Source organism: Poecilia latipinna, unplaced genomic scaffold (genome assembly GCF_001443285.1).
Source record: "Poecilia latipinna isolate Pla-1442-1.1 unplaced genomic scaffold, P_latipinna-1.0 Scaffold1468, whole genome shotgun sequence".
Taxonomy (NCBI): Eukaryota; Metazoa; Chordata; class Actinopteri; order Cyprinodontiformes; family Poeciliidae; genus Poecilia; species Poecilia latipinna.
Window position 1 is genome coordinate 120,556 of NW_015114084.1, and position 18,810 is coordinate 139,365.

General features: G+C 39.4%; 1 protein-coding gene across 2 annotated transcripts; it reads right to left on the bottom strand.

Annotated features, from left to right (window-relative positions):
• Nucleotides 1–1,285: 1,285 nt before the first annotated feature.
• On the bottom strand, nucleotides 1,286–18,749 carry smc6 (structural maintenance of chromosomes 6). 2 transcript variants are annotated; one of them, XM_015057508.1, is made up of 28 exons: nucleotides 18,649–18,747; nucleotides 18,131–18,206; nucleotides 17,844–17,994; nucleotides 17,640–17,751; nucleotides 17,119–17,224; nucleotides 16,893–17,029; nucleotides 15,670–15,731; nucleotides 15,476–15,556; nucleotides 15,278–15,379; nucleotides 14,461–14,580; nucleotides 13,096–13,191; nucleotides 12,845–12,991; nucleotides 12,662–12,750; nucleotides 12,028–12,198; nucleotides 11,747–11,925; nucleotides 11,120–11,321; nucleotides 10,909–11,023; nucleotides 10,659–10,819; nucleotides 7,741–7,876; nucleotides 7,541–7,621; nucleotides 7,286–7,456; nucleotides 6,992–7,129; nucleotides 6,268–6,413; nucleotides 5,379–5,504; nucleotides 4,283–4,388; nucleotides 3,663–3,815; nucleotides 3,458–3,555; nucleotides 1,286–2,339 (listed from the first exon to the last, which is right to left on the bottom strand). In XM_015057508.1, the coding sequence occupies exons 3-28, from the start codon at nucleotides 17,979–17,981 to the stop codon at nucleotides 2,252–2,254; spliced, it is 3,261 nt and encodes a 1,086-aa protein (XP_014912994.1). In that variant the 5' UTR covers nucleotides 17,982–17,994; nucleotides 18,131–18,206; nucleotides 18,649–18,747; the 3' UTR covers nucleotides 1,286–2,251. The 2 variants fall into 2 exon arrangements, with proteins under 2 accessions (XP_014912994.1, XP_014912993.1); XM_015057507.1 differs by lacking the exon at nucleotides 18,131–18,206 and having other exon boundaries at nucleotides 18,649–18,749.
• Between the last annotated feature and the right edge of the window lie 61 nt (nucleotides 18,750–18,810).

The window sequence follows — 18,810 nt, forward strand, 5'->3', positions numbered from 1 at the left end:
TATAAGTTTGATTTTATTTACCAATTACTTCAACAAGCAAATGTTTGCGCTGGATTTCCTTAAAGGGCATCACAGTAAAGCGGCTAAGGTGTTGTGAGTACTTATGCAAGGCAATGTGTAATCATAGAAATTTGAAATGAAGCTTTCATGTGTGGGACCACCAAACAGAGTACAGCCACGGCTAAAGAATGCCAGAGCTAGCCCCGTAGGAAAAAAAAAATAGCCTTATACAAAGAGTTTGGACTCTCAGTCAGCCATTAAGAAATGATTGGTTTCTGGAGCTGTTGAAGTTTTAAATGTTATCCAATCTCTAACGTTTGTCCGTTAAGTACATGTAACGCGCCAGTTCGGCTAGGAAGCTTACCGGAAGTTGCCTGCGTTGCATTTGACCATCCTCCACACCGAAAAGAGAAGAGTCGAGCAGAATGCAGAATATTAATGTTAATTCAATGTTAGGAAGTGTGACCAAGGCGGACTGAAAGGCTTCGTTCACTTCCTCCGCTGCTGTTGCTAAGCTAATTCTAAAACGGCGAAGAAAACTGACGTCATCGTCACGTCTTCTGCTTCTGTACGCTGATTGGCCCGACTGAAATTCTACTGGAGAAACCCACTTCAATGGGAGAAAGCCCAGAGGGAGAAGTGAATATTTGAATCGAGCATATGAAGGCAATGACCAGGCTAGCTGAGAGCGTCTCAAGGTTCTTTTTAATTCAGCTAGCCATTCCTGTGTTTGTGTTATGCTTGTATGGATGAACACGAATGAGTAACTCTCTGCATCAAGTAAAATCCACAGGTGAAAGTGATAAAGATTTATGGGATTCATTGAAAATATAAATTTTAGGTCTCACAATTGTCTCCAATTTGTAACGAGTAATCGTGTTTGCTCTTTGTGTTTAATCCAGAATGGTCTGAGCGGTTTAGCTAGTGGGGAAGAAAATTTGAATGGTATACATCTTGGTGTTTTATTAATAAAATGATGAGGTTTTTAGATTTTACATGAACGTAGTAAAGAAAATATATAATGTAGCCTTACAATTTGTTATAGACTTCGGTCATTAGGTTTAAACTGGACAATTAAGCAATTTAAGAATAGATGCTAAAATCTAGAATTTAAAAACCTTTATATGAGAAGCAAGAAAAAGGACTACAGTGACCAGTTTTACCAGGAAGTTCCACTAATTAGCTAGCTAAAGTAAGCGCTTATACCTGATTTTAGGTAACTAATTAGCTAAAATCAGTGTACTGTTGAACCACAAAAAAGAAAAACACTATTTACCACAACAGTCTCTTGAAAACTACATAATTTAATGGGTGTTTAAGTCAGCAGCAGTAGGAACAATTGTTGCTATTTTATATGCAGTTAAATCAATTAGTTCATGTTATACATTCATGTTACACATTTTTGTGTAAAAAAGACAACATGGGAATGCAGTATTTGTGCTCAGTTATGGTATTGTGAGAGCCTCATGCCAGCCCAAATCAAGACCACCTGCTTTTCCTCACACAGCGCCAGCACAAGCAAGAGATCAATCATGTGGACAAAGAAAAAAAAGGAAGGTACAGAAGGTAAGTAAAATTCATAATTTTTAGTCAACAGTGATTAGATTCAGCTAGAACACACCAGAGGAGTATGTGAGGCGCATCTATAGAAAATGAGGAGGGACATAATACATAAAGACAGACTTTAAAATATACAGAAGACAACAAACCAAACATAATAATGTCTTCCAAGTACTTTATCCCCATATGATTGTTCATAAAGCGTTCATAAAGCTTTCACAATGCAAAATTCTGCAAAACTTGTACACAAACTGTGACACTAAGGTCACTTAAGTTCTTTGCTTTTCTTAGAGATTAAACATAATTCACAACAAAATAAGGTTTCATAAATATACATTTAAACACACAGGTTGAAGCTGTACTTCTTAGGTTAACAACGCCTTAAAAACACTTTTCTCAAATACATACAGGTAAACATCAAGTAAAACCATAGAAATACAGTACTGCCAGTGAGCGTTATGAGTCTAGGTTTCCATCGAAATCTTCATCTATATACAGAGAATAGAAAAATAAATCATACACCCAGATATTTATATTCTACTTATTTAAGTTTCATAAAAACAATACTTTTCAATAAACACCAGAAGATGTAATGACAAAGTTTAAAAGTTTTAGTACCTCCTTGGTACACAAACTCAGTACAAAAACGCTTTACGACCGTTTTACGTATGAAGAGCACGGCTGGTGTGTGTTACAGATCTCTGTCTCTGGACTGGCCGTCTTCTCGCTCAGGATCCCGCAGATGATGGATTTTGATGAGAGCCGATTTGGGGAGGTTGCTGAAAGAGAATCAACAGCTTTAACTGGTTGCCAAACATTACTGTAACAGCATTGATGTCACACCAGTAAAGCTTGATGGTGTAAACAAAGAAAAGTTTGCAGGGAAAATAACAGTTTAAACTACCTTGCTGCTGTAAGCAAATCATTATTTCCTCTGACGGTATGTAAAAGGCACAGTTCAAGTAGCCAATCTTTATTTAACTTCTACATCTGATTTACAAAGACAGAAAAAAAGGAGATCTGAAAGTAACAATCCAACCCCAGGGTATGACTTTTGATATCGCCAACATCTGTGCTTTTTAAAATCTCATTCATTAAAATACCGTTTAAATGAATGGTGGACGGGTTCAAATGCTTCTACAACTTAGTGATGGTTGAAACCTTAATACTTCCAGATAGAAACACCATATAAAGTTCAGAGGGTTGACGAGGCTTTAGGCTATTCCCAAATTATGCGGGTTTGCAATATCTTTTGCTGTTTTCAAACAATGACTGTTGAAAAATTGGGATTTTTGGGTTCGGACACAAACCTAAACTGGTCACACGCCCCCACTCTCACTGAGCCGCTCAGAAGGGAGATAAAACACATTTAACAAGATTTACAGTAAGTTTTTTTTCTCCACTAGCTCTCTGGGCTTTTTTAGAGCGACTGGAAGTGAATTTCTATGAATCTTAAAATCAAATTATTCAGCAACTGGTTGTGCTGGTTTCACCAACTCAAATTTAAGACTTTTTAAGACCACGATGAATGGAATTTAAGATCTATATTTCAAAAGAAATGTATAAGCTCCATCCAGCCAGTTTGCAATAAATTTGCTCTCACCCATAACAGACGCAAACCAGCTAGCTAGCTAGTTAGCAAGGATATGTTAGCAGTGAGTCACAGGAAGCAATGAACTGAGTCTGAGTGACTCAAACGTTTGCCTGACAGAAAAAAATGCATAGAATATACGCAATTGAACAGCCCTGCCAAGACAAAATTTAAGACTTGTGATTAACATATTTAAGGCCAACTTACTTTTTAAAAAGTTATTTTAAGACATTCTAAGGCCTTAATTTTAGATACATGAATTTAAGACATTTTAAGGACCCTGGTATATGTGAAATAAGGCATCACCTGGTGTTCAGGGGAGTAATGAAGATGAACTGCCGAAGGTGCTGCCGCTCTGAAAGCTCCAGGAGGAGGTCCAGACAGATCCTCCTGTTGTGCATGTCCTGCAGAAAACAGTTTTCACATCAGCCGAGTGTTCAAGCTACCCCCCCCCCCCTTCCAAAGACCTACACACGTGTCAGTGTTTTTCAAATGCCTTTTATGCGCTCACCATGTAGACGTCGAACTCGTCGAGGCATCTGAACGGTGATTCTGTGATCTCCCAGAGGGAGAGCATGAAGCAAACGGTGGAGAAGGAGCGCTCCCCACCAGACAGAGACCTCATGTCACTCGCACCATCTTTGTCCCTACCTGGAGGCTTCACCTTTGGAGTAAAACACAATTAGCCATTACTCAAATTGTATTTACTCTTTTTTTTTTTTAAGATTTCAGAGACCTAAAGGTAACAGACTCCTTGTCTTAGAAGAGTGAATTATTCTTGAACGCAAGCGTCTTTATTTTGTACAACTTGGTTTTTGTGTAACTGTGCATTTCAATTTAAATACGGCTCAGACAAAATCACAAAGTCTCTCAAAGCTTCTGCTGCAAATATCTTCGTAAGACAAAATTAACATACAAGTAACTTTTCAGCAAGAAATAAGAGTTTGTTTAAGGTCACCAATTCCTTAATATCAATGTAAAAGTATTAGTTCCACAGGCAGATTATTTCACTTATGTCATGGGAAAAATGTCTTGTTATAAGTGAAATAATCTGCCTGAGGAACTAATACTTTTTTGAAAACCAAGCCAAAGCAGCTCTACATACGATGAGTAGCACAGATAAAGACGTACCGAAATTGAAAGTGTCTCGTTGTTGTGATCAAAGATCATGGCGCCGCAACAGTTCATCTTTATTAAGAAGTTATTGAAGTACAGCTTACACCTCACTGAGAGGGACCTTAGGGAGGAGAGGGAAGGAGGAAATTGTTGTTCTGTCACATAAAAGCCCAGTAGAATACAGTGGTGTGATACAGTGTTTGCCTGATTTCCCGTGGTTTTACATGTTTGTCATACAGAACATTAAACCAATTTAAATATTAGTCACGTAAACACAAGATGCAGTTTTCAAATCAATCAAACAAAAAAGATTGGCCCCTCAGTTAAAATATAACTGTGGTTTATTACACCTCAGGTCACTTTTTCTAGCCACAACCAGGCCAGATTACTGCCATACCTGTTCTCAACCAAGACATCACTTCAACTAAAGTTAAAAATAACTTTAAAACTCGGTTTTCCCTTTTAGATTTTTAGGAAAACATTCTGCGGACTGACGAGACCAAAAGTTGAACTCTTCAGAGGATGCTTGCTCCGTTACACCTGGTGTGAAAGCAACACAGCATCACACCAGCAGTAAAACACGATGGTGGTCATGTGATGGCTCTGTTTTGGTGCTTCAGGATCCAGAGGACATGCTGAAATAAATGGAGCCATGAATTCTGCATCCTGAAGAAGAACGTCCGGCCGTCTGTCTGTGACCGCAAGCTGAAACAAACTTGGGTTCTGCAGCAGAACAATGATCCAAAACACACCAGCAAGTCCACCTCTGAATGACTGAAAAATGAAGTCAAAGTCCTGACTTCATTCTTCACTTGATAGTTGTTGCTGCTATGAGTGACCCAACAGTTATTAGGTTTAGGGGCGATCACTTTTTCCACACAAGGCCAAGTATGTTTGGATGTTTTTTCTCCCTTAATATTAAACACCTTTACATGAAAAGTGTTTTCTGTGTTTACTTGTGTTGGCTTCGACTCCTATGTAAATTGGTTTGATGTTCTGAAACACTTTAAGACAGCAAGTCGTGAAGGGGGCAAACACTTTTTCACACCACAGTAAGATGGCATTTATAAGTGTAAGATAACATCTGAAATGGTGATGGCTGCTTCTCTACCTGCGCATTATTTTGTATCTGTTCTGCCTGTCTGACATGATGTTGTTGAGCCGGTCGATGAACTTGCGCAGATCCCTCACTTGGTTGGTTTTCTCTTTGTAGAGCGAGAGGGCCTCGGCGTACTCCCTAACGAGGTCAGAGGGAAGAAGTTGGCATGGCGTAAATATTTCTGACTTAAACTACATGAAACCAGGGCACAAGATGAGTTAGGAATAGCCGAGAGGCAGATCTGATTAAGGTACAAAGGAGGCTCAGCAGAGGTTCGGCCGATCCAATGAGACTGCTGCTTCTATTAATGCTCCCTCTCAGTTTGGCTTTTTTTTGTCTCCCTCTTGTGCATCCCAGTTTGACTGTCTTTGTTTTTTGTCAATGTGTGCATTACAGCTGCTTCCTTTTCCTCTTTACGCTGATGATCTCTTTCTGGGGCTTCTCTCGTTTCTCTCTTTACTACTGCATGTGACCCAGAAATGGGTCAGAGCCCAAAATCCTGAAGAAAGTCCTACTTCCTAAAATGCAACTGGAGGAGAGAGGCACGAGGCAAATGAAGACGTGGTGGGGAAGCTATGAGTTGGTATCGCTACCATTATGTACAAATACACTGGAATAAAAGAGGTAATGGTTCTGAACATAGCTGTCAATTACTAAAAGAAACCTGTTGCTTCCTGTCGTCCTTTATGACGTCTTCTGACCTATTTCCAATAACCCAGCTGTGCATACGTTTGTTTTCGTTCACCTTGGACCTTATGCAATAACACTTCTGTGGATTCCTTACAGAAACATCCAAGCGCATGAAAACGTCTGTACTCAGCACATCTTTCTACGTCTAGTTTCCCATCGATGTGGCAGCAGAGACGTTTTCTGATTGATCCGTGCTGGTGACCTCTCTCACCTGATCACCAGCTCCTGCTCGCCGTGGTTTCCCTCGTAGACCTTCAGCTTCTTCTTGAGCCGCGTGATTTCTGAGTCGATGCTCTTGGTGGTGGAAGTGACGTGCTGCCGCTCAGGGCTAATCTGCGTGGCTTTCTTCATGTTTTCCTGTCAACACGTCAGTCATGTTTGGTCAGAGTCGAGTCTTTACAGGCGAATAAGCCAGCTGTTAGGGCTGGAACGATTAATCGGGTATTGAAATAATCGATTTAGTAATCGATTAATCGTTAACTGGAGTATACAGACTCAAAAAAGGCACAACATATTCCACACAGTAATTAAGCCAAAACTGCACAAAATACATTTTGCATTTAAGATCAGAACATAAATATGTTTTAGCCAAAACTCGTCAAGCTGTAGCTTCACCCAATTCAAATTCACCGAAGGAACGTTACGTTATCGGCGACAAAATGTTGATTTTCTTATTTAACAAAGGAATTTAATTATTTGCAAAGTTTAGGATATGTCTAATTTTTTTTATTCAGCAGGATTTTTAATGGGAAAATCTGTAGAATGTGTAAAAAAAAAAATTTCTGATTAATTGTCAGAATAATCGATTACTAAAATAATCCTTAGTTGCAGCTCTACCATCTGTCTCTAATTGATGAAGTGCAGAGCCATGGTTTACTTGAAACAGATTGGAAAAGTAAAAAAGAAAAAAACAAAACAAGCAGAGTTCTCTTTACCTGCAAGTCTTGCTCGTTGCCTGAAAGTACGCTTTTCATTGCTTGGATGTTGCCCTCATGCCCTTTCAGCTTCTTCTCTAATAGTTTAAGGTTACGTTCATGTTTTACACACTCCGTCTCCAGTTTCAGCTGCTCGTCCTGGATGGCAAGAACAAAAAAAAATTATCTTTCTCACCATCAGGAGATCCTCGTGTTTAAATACTGGATGATAAAAGTAGCAGCAGAGAACAAACGAATGCATTACGACCACTGCCGGGGTGAAAATGTCAAAAATGTCAGTAATTTTTTTTTCACCTTCAGTGGCTCCATTTCCTCTAGCAGCTGATCGATTTTATCTCTGACAGAGGAGTACTTGGAGTCCGCCTCTTCTGATGCTTTCCGCTGCTTGTCAAGTTCTGCCTTTGCCTCCTGAACGGCTTGTTTTTCCGTCTCAATTTTCTGTTGGTTCTCCTGGGCAACTTCCTCCTGCGCATTGAGATTTCAGGCGTTAATCTGGGACAGCTCATCAACGTTGTGTCTGAATCTGACAGTGATAAAGCTGAGGGTCACCAAGGAGGAGATGTCATCACTTTGCTCCTCATTAGCGGTTTCCAGCTCACTTATTGCTGCCTTGACCTGGTTCTCAGAGGCCTGCAGAGCAGCCAAAACAGACAAATGATGAGAAAAAAAAAAAAAAAAAAGGTTTGAAGAGCGGGTAGGTAATGACACGGCAAAGCTAGATTTAAGAGGTGATGTTGCCTCATGCTGACCTGAGTCTTCTTCAGGGTCTTGATGGTGTTGTTCAGGCTGCTCTCCATGTTGACTATGTCTTCGCTGACGGAGTTCACCTGAAGCTGAAACCTGGACAGCTGAGCTTCGAGATTCTCCAGTTCTGACTCCAGCACACTGCAACACACATCAGAGGTTTTCTCTCGGTCAGCGACTCCGAACAGTTCAGACTGGACTCAAAACGAGTTCATTTCAACATCTCTAAAGCCAGACTTAGTTTGGGATCAGCGTCCGGTCAGAGGTGATGTTGAAGAACCTGGAGTTTGACCTTTTCCTTCATGCCATCCATCGAAATGCACCAGTACCACTGGCAGGTTAGGGTTTTTCCACCAATGCGGTTCAGAGTGTGTTCCTGTTCTGAATGAACTGATGTTGCATGTTTCCACAGAAAACAAAAAGGCTCCACATCATAAACTCTGCGCAAACCCAACATCACCTATGAACCAAAAGCAATAATAACGCAGCACGGCACCAAAGAACGTGCAGCGGTCTGTTAACCTGTCACAATGAGCAAAACATCAATTAATTGCACAATAGATGTAATTTCCATTTGGACAACAGTCGTTAAAGAGACGTTCCCCTTTCATGTCGTAAAGAAAAGCCGGCATGTTGAGAAACGCCACAAACATTTGACAACAAGTATGATGTCTGCACTGCCTGCCACTTCTGCCTGTTTTTCCTTCTGAGCTTAACAATTATTATTTTTTTGAAATGCAATTTTTTTTTACCGAGACTTCATAATACATTTTAACTATTGTTGTTTTGTTTGTTTATTTGGGACATCTGAAATGTTTTCCAGTGTTGAATATTCTTCAGCTGTTTTGAACTGGAACTTGTGGCGATGGAACGGCGTCAGTTCTGATGATCTTTGTGTGAAAATGCACAGCAGAAAAAAAGCTCTGGAGTCAAACTGCAGTCAAACTGGGGCTCATTTTACCTTCTGAGCAATCGCAGGTAATTTCGGATCAGGTTACAGTTCCTTCGACTGGTGATTTTAAACGAGGATTATGGCAACACGATAGCTGTAAAAGCTACTTAAGGGTTCGTGCTTTCACAAAGGGCAGCTGAGATATCCAATTGTGTAAAAACCTTTTACAGCAGTTTGTTTAATTATTTTATTTTACTCCTTTTTTTATGCTGCTGGAACCATTTCAGGATAACCACCTGCACTAAGGGAAGACAGAAACGGAGCAGAAAATTTAAGTGTGTAGAAAACCCCCCTGGTGCTGAGCTGATACTTTTTGGACAAACATTTAAATCCATTTTTAATATTTATTGAAGAGAAGCATAGACTTTCATGGACTCATAGATAGCTTAACACTCTAATCGCAGCCTTTATTAAGAGATTTTAACAGGTAAATTTAACGTTTTTAACTGTGTAAATTAAAAAATACAGATTAAAGCGATCACCACTGCTGATTTTAGGTTTGAATATGGTTGTTTTTACAACAAGTTACATCCCACGTGCTTTAAATATTCATGACCTGTTGATTATTACAAACTACCACTGTGTTAATACCAGTTTTAATTAACTTTTTGAGTTAAACCGCTATGACACGTCATAAATTATGTCTTCTTTAAGTGTAACTCAGATTAAAAAATCCATTCTGCAGACATATTTCCACACAGCTTGTAAGTGGAAGCAGGCGGCTGATGAACTACAGCCGCTACGAAGCAACCTCAGGTTAATCATATATTAGTCTGGTTTAATCATGCTGAATCTCACTGCTGTGTCGGGTCGGGATCTGTGTCCCGAGATCGCAGCAGCATTCTAGCAGCAGGAGGAGGAGTCGCTCTGACCCAGGGAACGTAATCTACATAAACGACCCAGTTCTCTGACCCCACAATGAAAACACACACAAAAGCAGCCCAGGTGAAGAAACGGTTCCTGGATATTGAGCTCCAAACAAAACAGAACAACAAAAAATGCTGTGTCACGGTTAAGGCCTGTGAAACAGGCCTTAACCGTGACCAATATCTATGTGTAATGGCCTATTACACATAGACAAATATCTATGTGTAATGGCCTGATTGTTGGTTACATTCTGCTCATGTTAACTACACTATAAACCCCATCATACACCACATCAGAGTTTGTCAGATCCAAACTTCCTGCACTTTCTGTGTCGACAAGAATCGACAAACTGAACCAGTCCTGCTGTCTGCCCAACTGTATCTTTAGCTGGTAAGCTGAAAACGTTAAGCTACATCCAACGGGCACTGCGTCGTTACCTAGCAACCAAAGCAAAACCCAGCCACATGACGCAGTAACCCAAGCGGAGCTCCAGCCCATTTAGTCAGCTGGTTTTACCGCTGCATGCAGTGTACAACTTCAACTGGAAAAGACAGGTTTTGTTGTTGACTTACCATCCAGAAACCCCTTGCTGCATTCCTGTTGGTTGTGCAGGATGCTCCACTTCTGCTTTTCAAAGATGTATGGTTGTATAATTTCACATCTGTTTGCAGCCATTTTTATGTGTGAGTGTAAACATTGAGTTTGACGGTGTGGCCAGCAGCAGCTTATTTAAATTAAAAGTGAAAGGAGGCCCTAAAACAGCTCATTCTGAAGTGATTTCAAAATAGGCTGAACTGAGCTGACTAAAATCTCGTTATGTAAGAACGATTTTCTGGAAAAATATAATACATAACCTATCCTAACCTGTTCCAGGAAGAATAATAGGTCACCGTTAAATTTTATTATTGTTGTCCGTTTCCATTTCCTCTGGAGTAGCAACACAAAGTTGTAGTTTTGTAGTTTTATTCATTAACATTGATCCTGTTCAGCCCATAAAACAGAGCCGGTTTCAGGTCACGGTCCTTTCTATGACCCATTTTGACCTCCAAGGCCAACTGTACATCTAACACGTATTCTAGCATGAATAAACCCCAAAGTACTCACTGTATTTCCGTCTCAATATCTCCACTGAGGTATTTGGCCATGCTGAACTCAGAGGTGTAGTAGCGGTTCGGGAACACCTGATCTCCCTCAGCCGTAAAGGCTTCACGGCAGTTCTTTGGAGGCCGGCCTTTCTGCATGATCCTCCTGGCCTTGTCTTTTTCCTGTAGCCACACATTGATGCACACAGTGAGCCAGAAGGTGCAAAAAACCCAGAAACTAACATCTACAATCAGTCCAGACAGGCACCAACTTTGATTATGAGAATGGTTTCTATCCCCCTCATGTCAATCAGACAATTGACGATGACAGGAGTCGCCGATGTGATCATGTCCAGCACGGTTGGGTAATCTGGATGACATGCTTTTCTGGAAAGCGGTCAAAGAAAGAAAAAGAGAAGAAAAAATTTTATTCAATAGTTCTCATGAAATGCAAGTGGAGTAGAAACAGCAGCGGGTTCTTACCTCCCATGAACGTTGTAGAGTTTATCGGTGAAGGGGCTAACGACGATCTGCGGTCTGTTGCCCTTCGGATAGAAGCGAGACATGAGTCTCTGAAGGACTAACTCATCTTTGTAGTTGTCGCAGCAGAACGCCTTCATGAAGCTCCGCAAGCAGCACTCTACCGCCACGGCCAGGGTGGGATCCTTCAAACTGATGCAAGCCCCTGAGATCAAACGAGAAATGTTACGCGACACATCAACAGAGCAGTCTGTAGCTGTGGAGTGGAAGGAAAACGCTAGATAACTTTCAATATATTTTAAAAATAACAAAGTCACCTTTCCAATAAATCAACAGCGTCCAAGAATATGCAATGTCTGAACTATTCAAATCAGTGATTTGGTTATTGACTACAACAGAAATATTAACATATTAGTATTGATACTGGCCCAAAATGCTCATATTGTTGCGTCTCTAATCAAATCTAATCTAATCAAAGCATATAATTCATTAATATGCTTTGGTCTGCGACAGTGAGCCTCTGTCTTACGCGATTCTTTCTTTCGTTCTTTCAGTTTTTATATATATATTTTTTATATTAATCCCGGACGACAAATATAAAACCAAAACAACGTGAAAACGGTTAGTTACCTATTGGCCCGACGGGTTTCTTGATGAAGCTTCCTGCAGCGAATGCATCACTAATGGCAGCGATCAGGTCAGGAACATCGTCTCCAAACCGCTTGAGCTTGTTGGATCGACTGGCCAGCAGCTGGTTTTTTCTCTTCTGCTTGGACTCGTAAGCAAACTGCACACTCTTTGCTTCAACTCTGGTATAAAAGAAGGGTTTTTATTTACTATTTTCAAAGGGATGAATCCTGCCTAGCCACGAATAAAAAAAAATGATGAGACGCAGGAAGTATTTCTCGTACCTTAGCTTGTCCCGTTCTTCTTTTCCTTTCAGGAGTGCCTGATGTTTCTTCTTGATGTCTTCGTTCAGCTGCGAACACGTCCTCTTGAGCTCCGCCAGCTGCTCCTGCAGCTCACCCAACGTCGCCTGTTGTCTTGAGCGTCTGGTTTCGCCGCTGTTGTTCAGTCTCTCGCTGACGGCAGAGGAAACATTTCAAGTTGCTGTTTGGTCTTCTAGAAAACTAAGCCAATAAATACACTGCAAAAACACAACATTCTCACAAAGACACTTTTTGGTCTGGTTTCTAGTGCAAATGTTAGTGCATTTGAAATGCGGCAAAACTGACTTGCAAGTAACTTTTCAGCAAGAAATAGGAGATTTTTTTAAATTAAATAATTAAGTGAATAATCTGTAAGTGGAAAAAGACATTTTCCCCATTTTATAAGCTAAAATGTCTTGTTCCAGACTTGTAACAAGCACTTTTTCATCAACATTAAGGAATTAATGTTGATGGAAAACATCTTGCAGAAAAGTTACTTATAAGTTAGTTTTATCTTGCTTCAAGTGTGCAAAGATATTTGCACTAGAAACTGAACCAAAAATACTTTGTAAGATTTATTGTTTTCGCAGTGTAAGATGTCTGAACACCTCCACACCTCGCTTTAGCCTTGTTAATTTTCTCCTGGAGAAGGTTCTGCTCGCGTTCTGTTTGCTTAAGTTTGTTCAAAGCCCGGAAATAAACAAGCTGTAAAAGAAAACAAAAAGTAATAAAATAATTTTAAAAAAACACACATAACCCATCTATTTAACAGAATCATTTAGAAAGTTGTAAAGAATACCTCCTGCTCCTTGTGAGCTTTGTTAACAATCTTTGCTTGCTGTTTAAAGTTGAGATTATCCTCTTTGAGCAACTTCTGCTCCTCTCTCAGGCTGTCAGCCCGTTTTTTAATCACCTGCAGCCTTTTCTCCATTTGTGTGAGCTTTGACTGCAAGAAAGAAAAAAAATAAGCAAAAGTTGCCCGATAAAACCAAGGTACATTTATAAACAGACTTGGACAATCCAAATTAAGGGGAATAACTTGTTTCACACCTGACAGAGATGCAGGTTATCTTCATGTTTCTTGTCTTTCTCTTCTTTCTGAATTTCCTCCTTCAGCTGCTGTATGGACTGCTCCTTGTCCCTGACCTAAAGGTGAAAAAAACATACATGTTTATCGTGTTTAGGTGCAACAGCTTGTTAAACACTGGCTATCCAAGTAAGAACGACAGGCGATGACATCCTGTTTGATCTAGTTTAAGTTAGTTTCTTGTTTTCTTTCAACAAAAACTTATAGTCAGAAAAATAAACATAAATTAGTCCTAGTCAAGATTCTTCTTTTTTTCTTTACAGGATAGAAAGGTTTACTAGGTAATTTACTTTTTAAACACAAAAAAGTCCTTGGAGTCACAAAGTTTTAAAGCAGAACAAGAATGCCATAACTAGATATGATATGAAAGTACAAAGCATGTCTATCTGTTGTTTTTTCTTTAAAAAAATAAATAAATAAATCTCAAGTGGATGTTTTGCCAATTAACAAAACACAGAAAGTGGGTGGTGGGGGTTGTACAATTGTTTCCAAACATCTTTACGCAGGAAAAAAGGCGGACCTTTCCTCTTTAAAAAGGTGGAAGAGACAGACTTTTTATCAAACAAAAAAACAACAACAAAAATAAACAACAGTCTCTCTGTTCAAAATACATCAAAATGTATCAACTTTATGAATCCCCTAATCTCTTAACTTCAAGGTGAGGAAAAAAAAAGATTGAGGAACTGGTTAGCTCTTCTGATGGATAGCTACGACGGATAGCTCTAGCACTGAATCAGCAGCTACATTATTGAGGCCATTGTTTGTGAGCATAAAGATTTTCAACTAAATGAAAAACTAAACTGAAAATGTGTTACAGAGCAGGGTTTTCTTTAAGTACAGCCACTGCAACAGTCATGGAGAAAGTTATTAAATTAAATCAATAACCGCTCGCTCCAACTGATCCTCCTGCATATTTACCTACGATCAAGACCTACAGAAGCAAGTCACTGTTTTCTTAATCTCCAAGTCAAAGCAGCATTTGACTGCAGCTGTCATGCATGTGTTTGTATAACAGTATTTATTTTAACTTCCCTTGTTTTTACCACAAATAAAGAACTGGGTTGAAGAGACTTTTCTGACTGAAGGCGGGTCTTAAGAGTTTAGGTGATGAGACGATGTCCATGAGTGCAACACAGCAAACAGAGACTTTCAGCTGCTTCTATTCACTGCTGCTGTTTCATGCAAGATGCTTTCCTCTTGCTTTCTTTTAAACCGTTTTTACACACTCTTGACTTCGGATGAATATAAGTGATTATAACCAAGAGTCCCAAAAACAACCAGAAGGAGACATTGTCTGCTGAGCACATCGGCGTCAGACAGCATCTTACCAAACACCACGCCATTTGTTTCTTCAGGCTCTCCAAGTTCTCCTTCAAATCACTGAAAGACGACAAGCTTTCATATCGCTCTTTCTTCTGCAGGAACTCCTGCTTTAAGTCCTTGAGGCACTGAACACAAAACAAAGATGTACACATTTTCCTTCTTTTTTAAAGAAATATGTCACAGACATGCTAAAGTATCAGCAGCAATTAGCTGCCTCTTAAAACAGAGCTTACAAAGTTTATATAAATTAAGCTTCAAAAATAAGAGACTGGAGAAGAAAGGGAAAAATAAATGAATAGCTATTTTTATTGTACTCATATAGAAATCTATGACATTACTAAGTAGTGCTTCTTTTAACAAGTGTGTATTTTGCAGATAGAAGCTGATAAACAAACAAAAGGTGAACATAGAAAGTGAAAGAAAGATTATGGTACGTTATAATCTATTAAACGTCTTGATTTAATACCTTTTTAGTAAAGATATAATGGAAATAGACTGGAATTAACTGAACTGAAATTAAATTAATTTGAACCAAACAGGATTCCATGGATATTTGGATATAAGCTGAACTGGTTTGTTCTGTAGATTGTACCATCACACCACGAATTTAGCTGAAGTAAGTTAAATGTACGTATTAAACCACCCTAAACTACGAGGTTTGAATGTTTTACCATATTTTTGAACTGCAGAATAACTTCATAATTCAGGGACATGAATTCATTGATAAATATGTGGATTAGAAATCAGAACATCCATCAAACATCTGGCAGATTTATCAACTCCAGAGTAAAAGAGCTTTAGGCGATAAACGCAGGTCTGTACCTCCTCTTGCTTCTCAACCTGTTGCCGTGTGATTGTTTCAGTGTGCTTGATGTGGATGTAGTCTCTCTTCATCTGCTCGAGTAAAGTTGCTTTCATGAAGAACTAGGAACGATAAAACAACACAACTTCAGCTTGAAAGACAAAGCTAACCCAGTGGAAACTAGAATCTGTGATCTCATAGCGAATGTGGCGTGGGACCTTGTATTTGTCCGACTCGTTTTTCGAATGCAGGAACTGTTTGCTCATTTCTTGGCTGAGAATGGACACTGGATTATCCAGCTGAAACACACACACACACACACACACAAAAATAGCACACGCTCCGTTTCAGAACCAGAACCACCGATTTTCCTTAATATCCCTTCAAATTCAAGGAAACATATAATTGTTACCTGGATGTTAAAATGGTCCAGAACTGCTACCAATTCTTCTTTCTTGTTTGAGACAAGTTGACCTAAATATGAAAGAACAAATAATAACCCCTTTAACATAATTCAAATCAATTAGAATTAGTTTATATTCGATACAGTAATCCACTGAAGGAAACTGTTGCAAAGACATTCAGAACAGAACAGATTCATGCTTTACCTACACACAATACAGTGTGTATAATGACATCTAGAGTTGAAGGAATGAGTCAATGGAATATCCAGTCCAGTTTATTGCTATATACACCAACTCAACAGTAATATTCAGATTACATTCAGTCTATAAATTGCTTATATGACCAAAGTAATTCCTGTTGATTGCTTCAAATCATTGATTTTGCAGGAGGCATCATAATATTACAATATCAGACAGGTCTGGATGCGTCTGTGAAGCAAAAGAATTACTGTACTTTCCAGACTATAGAGTGCATCTGAATATAAGGCGCACCAATAACTTAAAAAATGTGTAAATATGTAGGCCGCAGTTGCCTCTACGCTGCAGATATCCTTATCAAAAGCCTTCTAAAATATATGTGCCTTCTAACATGTAGACGAGACTTTTGATAACGAAAGACAGACTGAGGAAGTGTGTGATGAAGTGATTCTGGGGCTGAGTGCTTTTAATGCACAAGAGAAACATGAAGATAGCCATCAATGACTTTTCCTGGTAAGCTGCTGTAATTTTTTAGCTTTTTTTAAAGCAACTGTGTCCAGAAAAAGACATTTTTTCTGAACAAAGCACAAATAATATACGTATTTGTGTATATTACATGTCCATAATTAATTAAAAGCTTAAAATAAAAAATCTGTATAGCACCATTACGTGTAAATATCTCCTGTTACAACACAATATCAATGTCAATTTCGTCTCAAGGTAAAATTTGTCCTTGAGCTTGTGCTGTCTTCTTCATCACACTGCAGTCCAGCATTTCAAAATCCATCAGTAAAAATCCATATATTAGCTGCATCATTGTTTAAGATGCAGCGATCAAAGTGTGTAAAAAAAAAAAAAAAAAAGTAGTTGCTTTTGTCTGGAAATTACGGTATATTAATCCAAGCATGTTATTTTAACATGAAAAACCCAACTGGTACTTGTTGGAAGCTCTTTGTGTTGATAAAGCCAAAACTCAGAGGATTAAATAAATTTAACTACAATGTAAAAACTATCTATGTATGTGAAAAATCACCTGATTTGCTTTTGAGTTTGTATCCCCGAGATCCATCGCTGGAGATGCGTTGTTCAACGGTGATGTAGTCACCATACAGATCCTTTTTGTAGGCATCTGCTCCTCTGTTTCTCAGCTTTACAATAACATCTGCAGTACTAAGCAGACGAAGAGACCCCCACCCCTGCCATGACCTTCTGGACGTAAAGAAAACTACAGCAGCCAATCAGAACCATCATCAACTTACCTTTCTCCAGTTTTCACGAAATCCTTCAGCGACACTCCCCTGTTTGTCATGGTGGCCTTCCCACCGAGGCCAACAATCAAGCCGGTCAGAATGGCACTTTTTCCACCTGGTAATGAAAATACCACCAACAGAGAAAGGGCTAATAAATCAGTGCATGTAAAGCATGTCAAGCACAGAAGTGCAGGTTGAACTAGAACACAGTATGCAAAGTGAATGTTAGGCACTGAGTGTGATCATTGTTTACAGGAAAGTAACTATTTTTAAATGGATATAATTTATAACCAACTGCAGAGTAACTAATATGACTTTCTGTACAAAGAAATACTATTACTGTACTGCATATAAACTATGCAGTACAGAAAGAGCCTTTGTTGTACCATTTCGCTGTGTTACTTTTTATTGCTAAATTAAGCTTGTTGTTCTTCAAACATGGACCTTAGTGAGACTAAAATACACCTAAATGTGTAAGACACACCAGTTATAATTAGCAACATATCAAAGGGCGCTTAGCATGGACTTACTCCCATTGTTGCCCACAATAAAATTGACATGGGGCCCAAACTGGACTGGTCCAAAAGAATGGTGGCACATGAAATTTTTCAAAGTGATGCTTTCAATGAGTCCAATGTCCCCCTACAGTCAGAAGAAAAGACAAAATAGTCAACAGATAATGAGCAGTAAAGTCACAAAACACTTGAGTTTGGTTTTTTTTTTAAATATCCTACCGAAGGGGCAGGAGTGAAGATGTGTGAAGATAATCCCTGGTGATTTGTGTCCGTTGCATTTTCAGCACCTGCAGCCGTCACTCGCCTGTTCTTCAAAGTCGATGCATCAGTAATCACACTGGCTTTTCGCTTACTCATTTTGAAAGAGTCACTGAAAATGCAACCAAGCACATCAGGTTCAGTTTAAGAACATACACAGTTTCACCAATTTATACGTGGATTGATGCAAAGCTGTGAATGTTAAAAAATAATGCCCAGTTTTGAATGTGAATACATAGTGTGCTTACATTATGCTCAGGAATTAATATGTGTAACTGGAACTTTCTCTGAGGAAATGTGAAGAACCTTATTGCAACAGGAAAACTAAGAAAGGAAAGAGGTGACAGCAAAGTTTCAACTAAACTGCATAGAAATGTTCACTTCAGCTCTGCTGCAAGTTAATATGCAAGAATACGAAGCTACTACAAACTTTCGGCTATAATTAGTAACACAAGCCAGTCTTCCAAACTGAATCTGTGAGAAAAGCTAAAACGAGCGGTCTGTTATGAAGCAGGAAGCCGTGGCTTCTTAAAGATTCACTCAAATGATGAATATCGCACATGTGCCTTGAAAACAGCGGTTAACTAAGTCAGTGTTATTCAGAGCAGATGAAGCTGTTTGTCCACTGCACACGAAATATGTCCAAGCGCTAAAACAGTCAGCATAGCAGCCGTAAAGCGAAACAAAACACAATCACGGGAAGAAAGGCTTTTACCTTGTTTCAGCCTGTCCTCGATTCCTAAACAAACAGTAGAAACACACTTACCATCATTCAGTACCCTGCAGCCGTCCACAATAACATGGGGCCACGGAGGGCTGTTTCGCACTTCCTGCTCGGACTGAGCGAAGGAAACCACAGCAACACGGAACTCAGGGCGCGTCCCCTGATTGGCTGACGGTACACCTGCGTGAGTGCGCGCGCGCGTCT